Source organism: Numenius arquata, unplaced genomic scaffold (genome assembly GCF_964106895.1).
Source record: "Numenius arquata unplaced genomic scaffold, bNumArq3.hap1.1 HAP1_SCAFFOLD_1774, whole genome shotgun sequence".
In the NCBI taxonomy this organism is placed as follows: domain Eukaryota; kingdom Metazoa; phylum Chordata; class Aves; order Charadriiformes; family Scolopacidae; genus Numenius; species Numenius arquata.
In genome coordinates, this window is record NW_027415102.1 from 1 (window position 1) to 10,574 (window position 10,574).

General features: G+C 67.5%; 2 protein-coding genes across 2 annotated transcripts; one reads left to right on the top strand and one right to left on the bottom strand.

Moving 5' to 3' along the window:
* Positions 1-2,082: 2,082 nt before the first annotated feature.
* LOC141478383 (pre-mRNA-splicing factor ATP-dependent RNA helicase DHX16-like) lies at positions 2,083-5,440 on the top strand (the record flags this gene model as incomplete). Its single annotated transcript, XM_074167475.1, has 3 exons — positions 2,083-2,244; positions 3,395-3,568; positions 5,164-5,440. Coding segments are annotated over 3 exons (465 nt in total), but the record flags the coding sequence as incomplete, so codon positions are not given.
* Positions 5,441-5,534: 94 nt separating this feature from the next.
* CUNH6orf136 (chromosome unknown C6orf136 homolog) lies at positions 5,535-10,170 on the bottom strand (the record flags this gene model as incomplete). The annotated part of the gene is given in 7 exon segments (XM_074167474.1): positions 5,535-5,669; positions 5,769-5,838; positions 9,764-9,831; positions 9,833-9,868; positions 9,870-9,941; positions 9,943-9,967; positions 10,082-10,170. Coding segments are annotated over 7 exon segments (495 nt in total), but the record flags the coding sequence as incomplete, so codon positions are not given.
* Between the last annotated feature and the right edge of the window lie 404 nt (positions 10,171-10,574).

The following is a 10,574-nucleotide window of genomic DNA, read 5'->3' on the forward strand; positions in this document are numbered from 1 at the left end:
GGTGTGGGGTTTTATGGGGGGGGGGGTGGTCTTGGGGGGGCAGAAGGGTGCTGGGGGGGGGGTTATGGGGTGTTTTGGGGGGGGGAATGTGGGGTTTGGGGGGGTCTTGGGGGGCAAATATGGGGTTTGGGGGGTAGGGGGTGTTTGGGGGGGTCCGGGGGGGGTGTGGGGTTTTATGGGGGGGGTCTTGGGTGGGGGCAGAGGGGGGGCTGGGGGGGGTTATGGGGGGGTTGGGGGGGTTTTGGGGGGTCCGGGGGGGGTGTGGGGTTTTATAGGGGGGGGGGGTCTTGGGGGGGGGCTGGGGGGGGGGGTATGGGGTGTTTTGGGGGGGCCCTGAGGGGGGATGAGGGGCGCTGGGGGGGGGCAGGTTGGGGACACGGGGTGGGGGTCCAGGACCAGGCACTGACCGTGTCCCTGTCCCCCCCCCCCCACCGTGTCCCTGTGTCTCCCCTTGTCCCCTCTGTGTCCCACGTGTCCCTGTATTCCCCCCCGCCCCGTCCCCGTGTCCCCCGTGTCCCCATGGTCCCTGCGTGTCCCTGTGTCTCTCATGTCCCCCATGTCCCCCGTGTCCCCCCATGTCCCTGTGTCTTTCCATGTCCCCTGTGTCCCCCCATGTCCACCACATCCCCCCGTGTCCCCATGGTCTCTGTGTGTCCCTGTGTCTCGTGTCCCCCGTGTCCCCCCATGTCCCCCGTGTCTCTGTATCCCCCCCATGTCCCCATGGTTCCCGTGTCCCCCGTGTCCCCCGTGTCTCTGTATCCCCCCCATGTCCCCCGTGTCTCCCTATGTCCCCGTGTCCCCCGTGTCTCTGTATCCCCTCCATGTCCCCATGGTTCCTGTGTCCCCCGTGTCCCCCATGTCTCCCTATGTCCCCATGTCCCCACGTGTCCCCCCGTGTCCCCCGTGTCTCTGTATCCCCTCCATGTCCCCATGGTTCCTGTGTGTCCCTGTGTCTCGTGTCCCCCATGTCCCCATGTCTCCCTATGTCCCTGTGTCCCCCCATGTCCCCTGTGTCCCCCATGTCTCTGTATCCCCCCCCCGTGTCCCCTGTGTCCCCCGTGTCTCTGTATCCCCCCCATGTCCCCCGTGTCTCCCTATGTCCCCATGTCCCCCGTGTCCCCCATGTCTCTGTATCCCCGCCATGTCCCCATGGCTCCTGTGTGTCCCTGTGTCTCGTGTCCCCCGTGTCCCCCATGTCTCTGTATCCCCCCCATGTCCCCATGGTTCCCGTGTCCCCCGTGTCCCCCATGTCTCCCTATGTCCCCGTGTCCCCCATGTCTCTGTATCCCCCCCATGTCCCCATGGTTCCCGTGTCCCCCGTGTCCCCCATGTCTCCCTATGTCCCCGTGTCCCCCGTGTCCCCCATGTCTCTGTATCCCCCCCATGTCCCCATGGTTCCCGTGTCCCCCGTGTCCCCCATGTCCCCCGTGTCCCCCGTGTCTCTGTATCCCCCCCATGTTCCCCGTGTCTCCCTATGTCCCCGTGTCCCCCGTGTCTCTATATCCCCCCCGTGTCCCCATGGTTCCTGTGTGTCCCTGTGTCTCGTGTCCCCCATGTCCCCATGTCTCCCTATGTCCCCGTGTCCCACCATGTCCCCCGTGTCCCCTGTGTCTCTGTATCCCCGCCATGTCCCCATGGTTCCTGTGTGTCCCTGTGTCTCGTGTCCCCCGTGTCCCCCATGTCTCCCTATGTCCCCATGTCCCCCGTGTCCCCCATGTCTCTATATCCCCCCCATGTCTCCCTATGTCCCCATGTCCCCCCATGTCCCCCGTGTCTCTGTATCCCCCCCATGTCCCCCATGTCTCCCTATGTCCCCGTGTCCCCCATGTCTCCCTATGTCCCTGTGTCCCCCGTGTCTCTGTATCCCCCCCATGTCCCCCATGTCTCCCTATGTCCCCATGTCCCCCCGTGTCCCCCGTGTCCCCCATGTCTCTGTATCCCCCCATGTCCCCATGTCTCCCTATGTCCCCGTGTCCCCCGTGTCTCTGTATCCCCCCCATGTCCCCATGGTTCCCGTGTCCCCCGTGTCCCCCATGTCTCCCTATGTCCCCGTGTCCCCCGTGTCCCCCCGTGTCCCGGCAGTGGGTGCAGAGCGGTCACTCCCTGCAGTGGTGCTACGAGCACTTTGTCCAGGCGCGTTCCCTTCGCCGGGCGCGGGACGTGCGGGAGCAGCTGGAGGGGCTGATGGAGCGCGTGGAGGTGCCCCCCTCCTCCTGCGGCACCGACTCCGTCCCCGTCCGCAAGGTGACACCCCCCCCCCCCCCCCGGGGACCCCAACCTCTGCCCACACCCCCTGGGGACACCAGCCCCCCCCTCCCCCAAAGCCCCCCCGGGACCCCAATCGCCCCCCCAGTCCCCTGGGGACCCCAATCCCCCCCACAGCCCTGTGACCCCCCCCACACACACACAGCCCCCCTCCGGGGACCCCAACCTCTGCCCCCACCCCCTGGGGACCCCAATCCCCCTACACACCCCGAGACCCCAATTCCCCTCCACTACCTGGGGACCCCAAACCCCCTCCAGCCCCATGACCCCCCCACTTCCCTCTTAGGGACCCCCCCACACACACATGGGCCCCCCCCCGGGGATCCCAACCTCTGCCCACACCCCCTGGGGACCCCAACCCCCCCCCAGCCCCACAACTCCCCCCATCCCTCACCCCACCCCAACAGGGACCCCAATCGCCCCCCCCAGGTCCCCTCCCAGGGACGCTGAGCTCCCCCCTCTCCCCCAGCCCCTCGGCCCCCCCCAGAGGACCTTCCCCCCCTCCCCCCAACCCTCTGGGGCCCCCATTTCCCCTCCTGGGACCCCCAATTTTCCCCCAGGACCTGCAGAGACCCCCCCCAATTCCCCTCCTGTGTCGTTCCCCCCCCCCCAGGACCTGCAGGGACCCCCTTTCCCCCCCCCCCCAGGATCTCCAGGGCCCCCATTTTCCCTCCTGGCCCCCCCCTAGGACCTGCAGGGACCCCCATTTCCCCCATAGATTCCCCAGGGCCCCCCAGTTCCCCTCCCGGGACCCCCAAGTTCCCCCCAGGACCTGCAGGACCCCCCCCATTTCCCCCATAGATTCCCCAGAGCCCCCCAGTTCCTCTCCCGGAACCCCCAAGTTTGCCTCAGGACCCGCAGGGCCCCCCATTTTTCCCCCATGGGATCCACAGGACCCCCCCCCGGGCCCCCCATTTCCCCTCCTGGGACCCCCAAATTTGCCTCAGGACCTGCAGGGCCCCCCATTTTTCCCCCATGGGATCCCCGAGCCCCCCCCTTTTCCCTTCCTAACACCCCCCAGGATCTTCCCCACACCCCCCCAACCCCTCCTGACCCCCCAATCTCCCCCCTCTGCCCCACTGCTGACACCCCCCCCCCTCTTTTTTGTGTGTCCCCCCCCCCCTCCCAGGCCATCACCGCCGGGTTCTTCTACCACACGGCGCGGCTGACGCGGGGGGGGTACCGCACGGTGAAGCACCAGCAGACGGTCTTCATCCACCCCAACAGCTCCCTCTTCGAGGAGCAGCCGCGGTGGGTGCTCTACCACGAGCTGGTCTTCACCACCAAGGAGTTCATGCGGCAGGTGGGGACACGGGGACACGGCTGGGGACACGGCTGAGGGACTTGGGAGGGGGGGGAACGCTGCGGGGCGAGGGACGTGGCCGTGGGGACATTGGGATGGGGAGGTGGCTGCGGGGATGGGGACGTTGGGATGGGGACAAGGACAGGAACATCTCGGTGGCCATGAGGACATTGGGATGGGGACAAGGACATGGCGCTGGGGACAAGGGGGGGACGCCACGGGGCGAGGGACGTGACCGTGGGGACCTTGGGATTGGGAGGTGGCTGTGGGGATGTTGGGATGGGGACAAGGACAGGAACATCTCAGTGGCCATGAGGACGTTGGGATGAGGACAGGGCCATGGCGCTGGGGACAAGGGGGGGACGCCACGGGGCGAGGGACGTGGCCGTGGGGACCTTGGGATGGGGAGGTGGCTGTGGGGATGGGAACATTGGGATGGGGACGTTGGGATGGGGACAAGGACAGGAACATCTCGGTGGCCATGAGGACGTTGGGATGGGGACAGGGACACAGCCATGGCGCTGGGGACAGGGCTGGGGACGGGGGCGGGACGCCGCGGGGCGAGGGACATGGCCGTGGGGACCTTGGGATGGGGAGGTGGCTGTGGGGATGGGGACGTTGGGATGGGGACGTTGGGATGGGGACAAGGACAGGAACATCTCGGTGGCCATGAGGACATTGGGATGGGGACAGGGACACTGCTGTGGGGATGGGGACAAGGACAGGAACATCTGGGTGGCCATGAGGACATTGGGATGGGGACATGGGGCTGGGGCTGGGGACAGGGGGGATGCCATCGGGCAAGGGACACGGCCATGGGGACGTTGGGATGGGGACAGGGACATCTCCGTGGGCATGGGGACGTTGGGATGGGGACGTGGCTATAGAAATGGGGACAGGGACACAGCCATAGGGACATGGGGACATTGGGATGGGGACAGGGACACCTCTATGGGGATGGGGACACTGGGATGGGGACAGGGCTGGGAATAGTGGGTGACGCCACGGGGCAAGGGACACGGCCATGGGGACATTGGGATGGGAACAGGGACATCTCTATGGGGATCGGGATGTCACCACGGGGACAGGGACATGGCCATGGGGACGTTGGGACGGAGACAGGGGGGGATGCCATGGGGCAAGGGACGTGGCCATGGGGACGTTGGGATGGGGACGTGGCTGTAGGGATGGGGACAGGGACACAACCATGGGGATGGGGCCATGGGGACAGGGCTGGGGACAGCGGGGGACACCACGGGGTGAGGGACGTGGCCATGGGGACGTTGGGACGGGGACGTGGCTGTAGGGATGGGGCCACGGGGACATCTCCGTGGGGTTGGGGCCGCGGGGACGTTGGAGAAGGGACGTGGCTGTGGGGACAGGACCAGGGACCCGGTGGCCACGTCCCCACGGGGACCAGGGTGACAGGAACCAGGTGGCCACGTCCCCTTTGCAACCAGCACATCACCCCCCCACCACCACCACCACCACCACGGCACAGCCCCGTGTCGTGAGCTGTCCCCAAGGCCCTTGGGGTGCCGTGGGCTGTCCCCAAGGCCACCAAGTGTCCCCTTTGTGTCCCCCCCCCCCCCAAGGTGATCGAGATCGAGAGCGGGTGGCTGCTGGAGGTGGCCCCCCATTACTACCAGGCCAAGGAGCTGGAGGACGCCAGCGCCCGCAAGATGCCCAAGAAGGTGGGCAAGAGCCGGGAGGAGCTGGGCTGACACCCCCCACACCCCCCCCCCCAGCCTTGGGGACACTTGGGGACATTTGGGGACACCCCCCTCCCCCGCCACAATACAGCCGGTTTGGAGGAAGAGGAGCGGCTCCCTCCCCGTTTGGGGGACACCGTTGTCCCCTCTCGTCACCGCGGCGGCGGCTCCGTCCGTCTGGTTTTATTCTGTACATTAAGTTAAGGGGGGGGGGGGGGAAAAGGGGACACTTGGGGACATTTTGGGGGGGGGACTCAGGTGGCCCCCGAGGTGGCAGGAGGCTTCAAGGCGAGGTTTAAGGCCGGTCCCGGCTCGGCCAGTGCCACCGTCACCGCCGCGGCCACCAGCAGCTTCTTGGCCTCGGTGACGGCCGTGGGGGCTGGCATCAGCTGGGAGGGGGGGGGGGAAGGGTTGGGGACAGTGTTAGGGGAGAGGAGGGGGGGACATTAAGGGACAGGGGGGTGTCCCCCGGTGTCCCCGAGGCTCACCTTGTCCACGCGGTGGCAGCGGATGAGCCCCTGCGAGTTGAGGAAGAAGGTGGAGAAGGCGTCGTAGGACCTGGGGGGGGACACACACACGGAGTCAGGGGGGAGTGTGGGGACACGGGGGACAGCGGGGACGTGGGGGGACACGGGGGGTGACGTCCCACCCCGGGGAGGGACAGGGACGTGGGGACAGGGGGGGTGGCATCCCACCCCAGGGAGTGACGGGGACGTGGGGGGACACGGGGGGTGGCATCCCACCCCAGGGAGGGATGGGGACGTGGGGACACGGGGGACACGGGGGGGTGACGTCCCACCCCAGGGAGGGACAGGGACGTGGGGACAGGGGGGTGACATCCCACCCTGGGGAGTGACGGGGAGCTGGGGATGTGGGGACATGGGGGGACACAGGGGTGACATCCCACCCCGGGGAGGGACAGGGACGTGGGGACATGGGGGGACAGGGGGGTGACATCCCACCCTGGGGAGGGACAGGGACGTGGGGACAGGGGGGTGGCATCGCACCCCGGAGAGCGACGGGGACGTGGGGACACGGGGGTGACATCCCACCCCGGGGAGGGACAGGGACTTGGGGACATGGGGGACAGCGGGGATGTGGGGGGACACGGGGGGTGACGTCCTACCCTGGGGAGGGACAGGGACGTGGGGACAGGGGGGGGTGGCATCCCACCCCGGAGAGTGATAGGGACGTGGGGACATGGGGGTGACATCCCACCCCGGGGAGGGACAGGGACGTGGGGACACGGGGGGTGACATCCCACCCTGGGGGGGGACAGGGATGTGGGGACACAGGGGACAGAGGGACATGGGGGTGGCATTACCCACCCAGGGTAGTGACAGAGACCTGGGGACATGGGGGTGGCATCCCACCCCGGGGAGGGACAGGGACGTGGGGACATGGGGGGGACACAGGGGTGACATCCCACCCCAAGGAGTGACGGGGAGCTGGGGACGTGGGGACATGGGGGGACACAGGGGTGACATCCCACCCCGGGGAGGGACAGGGACGTGGGGACATGGGGGGACAGGGGGGTGACATCCCACCCTGGGGAGGGACAGGGACGTGGGGACACGGAGGTGACATCCCACCCTGGGGAGGGACAGGGACGTGGGGACACGGGGGTGACATCTCACCCCGGGGAGTGACGGGGAGCTGGGGACAGGGAGGGTGACATCCCACCCCAGAGAGTGATGGGGACTTGGGGACATGGGGGGTGTCATCCCACCCCAGGGAGGGACAGGGATGTGGGGACACAGGGGACATGGGGGTGACATCCCACCCTGGGGAGTGACGGGGACATGGGGACACAGGGGTGTCATCCCACCCCGGGGAGGGACAGGGATGTGGGGACACGGGGGGACAGGGGGATGTGGGGGACATGGGGGGTGACATCCCACCCCCGGGGAGGGACACGGGGACATAGGGGACATGGGGGGTGACATCCCACCGTGGGGAGTGATGGGGAGTTGGGGACACGGGGGACAGGGGGGTGGCATTACCCTCCCCAGGGGGTGACAGGAACGTGGGGACACGGGGCTGCGTGGCCACAGGGTGACGGTGACAGAGGGGACACGGTGACAGGGGGGACACGGTGACGGGGGGGACACGGGTGACGGGGGGGACACGGGGTGACGGGGGGACACGGTGACAGGGGGTGTCTGTGGTGCTGCAGCGGGTACGGGGTGGGAGGAGGAAGCGGGTGGCGGTGGGTGACAAGGGGTGACGCTAGGGGACAGTAGGTGATGGGGGGGTGACAGGAGGGTGACGAGGAGGTGGTGACAAAGGGGGACATGGGGCTGTGGGACCACGGGGTGACAGGGGACACCACGTCATGGTGACGGGGGGGGAGGGGGGGGGCCTGTGGTGCCACAACAGCAGCAGGGACCGGGGTGGGAGAAGGAACCGGGTGACAGCGGGTGGCCATAGGTGGCAGTGGGTGACAGGAGGGGACAGTAGGTGACAGGAGGGTGACAAGGATGTGGTGACAAAGGGGACACGGGCTGTGGGACCACGGGGTGACCCCAGGGGGGGGTTCATGGGGCCAGAAGAGCAGCGGGGACCAGGATGGGGAAGGAACCGGGTGACAGTGGGTGGCTGTAGGTGACAGGAGGGGACAGTAGATGACAGAAGGGTGACAAGGACATGGTGACAAAGGGGACATGGGGCTGTGGGACCATGGGGTGACCCGAGGGGGGGGGGTCATGGGGCCACAAGAGCAGCGGGGACCGGGATGGGGAAGGACCCTGGTGCCAAGGGGTGACAAAGGGTGGCAGTGGGTGACAGGGGGGTGACAGAAGGTGACGAGGACGTGGTGACAAAGGGGACATGGGACTGTGGGACCATGGGGTGACCCGAGGGAGGGGGTTCATGGGGCCACAAGAGCAGCGGGCACCGGGATGGGGAAGGACCCTGGTGCCAAGGGGTGGCAGCGGGTGGCCGTAGGTGGACAGTGGGTGACAATAGGTGACAGAGGGTGACGAGGACATAGTGACAAAGGGGACATGGGGCTGTGGGACCACGGGGTGACCCAAGAGGATGATGGGGGGGGGGGGGGTCCATGGTGCCACAGCAGCAGCGGGCACTGGGGTGGGAGAAGGACCCTGGTGCCAAGGGGTGGCAGCGGGTGGCCGTAGGTGACAGCGGGTGACAATAGGTGCCAGAGGGTGACAGGGGGATGACAGAAGGTGACGAGAACGTGGTGACAAAGGGGACATGGACTGTGGGACAATGGGGTGACCCGAGGGAGGGGGTTCATGGGGCCACAAGAGCAGCGGGGCACCGGGATGGGAAGGACCCTGGTGCCAAGGGGTGGCAGCGGGTGGCCGTAGGTGACAGCGGGTGACAATAGGTGACAGAGGGTGACGAGGACGTGGTGACAAAGGGGACATGGGGCTGTGGGACCACGGGGTGACCCGAGGGAGGGGGTTCATGGGGCCACAAGAGCAGCGGGCACCGGGATGGGGAAGGACCCTGGTGCCAAGGGGTGGCAGCGGGTGGCCGTAGGTGACAGCGGGTGACAATAGGTGACAGAGGGTGACGAGGACGTGGTGACAAAGGGGACATGGGGCTGTGGGACCACGGGGTGACCCAAGAGGATGATGGGGGGGGTCTATGGTGCCGCAGCAGCAGCGGGCACTGGGGTGGGAGAAGGACCCTGGTGCCAAGGGGTGGCAGCGGGTGGCCGTAGGTGACAGCAGGTGACAATAGGTGCCAGAGGGTGACAGGGGGGTGACAGAAGGTGACGAGGACGTTGTGACAAAGGGGACATGGGACTGTGGGACCACGGGGGTGACCCGAGGGAGGGGGTTCATGGGGCCACAAGAGCAGCGGGGCACCGGGATGGGAAAGACCCTGGTGCCAAGGGGTGGCAGCGGGTGGCCGTAGGTGACAGCGGGTGACAACAGGTGACAGAGGGTGACGAGGACGTGGTGACAAAGGGAACATGGGGCTGGGGGACCACGGGGTGACTCAAGAGGATGATGGGGAGGGGGTCCATGGTGCCACAGCAGTGGTGGGCATCAGGATGGGGAAGGACCCTGGTGCCAAGGGGTGACAAAGGGTGGCAGTGGGTGACAGCAGGTGACAATAGGTGCCAGAGGGTGACAGGGGGGTGACAGAAGGTGACGAGAACGTGGTGACAAAGGGGACATGGGGCTGTGGGACCATGGGGTGACCCGAGGGAGGGGGTTCATGGGGCCACAAGAGCAGCGGGCACCGGGATGGGGAAAGACCCTGGTGCCAAGGGTGGCAGCGGGGTGGTCATAGGTGACAGCGGGTGACAATAGGTGACAGAGGGTGACGAGGACATGGTGACAAAGGGGACATGGGGCTGTGGGACCACGGGGTGACCCGAGGGAGGGGGTTCATGGGGCCACAAGAGCAGCGGGCACCGGGATGGGGAAGGACCCTGGTGCCAAGGGGTGGCAGCGGGTGGCCGTAGGTGACGGCGGGTGCCGGCGGGTGACGGCGGGGTACTGACCGCAGGAGCTGGCGCTTGTCGCGGCGGTAGAAGCGCAGGAGGCAGAGGTGCAGGGGCAGCCCCGTCAAGGCGCCAACGGGCCCGGATGCTCCAGTCCTCGGGGTGGGCGGGTGAGGGCCAGCACCTCCAGGCGCAGGCTGGCGAAGTAGCCCCAGGCCACCGCCCGGCACAGGGCCACCCGCCACCTGGTACATGGGCCGTCCCCTGAGGTGGGGGGGACACACACACACACACACACACACGGGGTGGTGAGGGGGTTGGCACGTCCCCCCAAGTCGTCCTTGTCCCCCCCCCTCGTCCCCTGGGGGTGGCACTCACCGGGTGTGGAGGTGGAGGTGGTGGTTGATGAACTCGACGTCGGGGGAGTAAAGGGCGTAATCGGGGATTTTCAGGAAGAAATTGGGGAGCTGGAGGGGGGGGGGGGGGAAATTGGGGAGCTGGGGGGGGGTCACACCCCCCCCACACCCCCCCCACACACCCCCCCAGCGTGGGGACAAGGGAGGGTGGGGGGAAGCGATGGGGGGTTTGGGGATAGGGGTTTGGAGCTGGGGGGGGGCTTCAAGGGTTGACCCCCCCCCCAACCTTGTCACCCCCCCAACCTTGTCACCCCTCCCACCTTGTCACCCCCCCCCCCACCAATCTTGTCTCACCCCCCCCCCCCAACTTTGTTCCCCCCCCCAATCTTGTCACCTCCCCCCCCCACACCTTGTCACTCCCTCCCGATCATCAGCCCCACCCCCCCCAAATCTTGTCACCTCCCTCCCGTCACCCCCCCAACCTTGTCACCCCCCCAACAATCTTGTCACCCCCC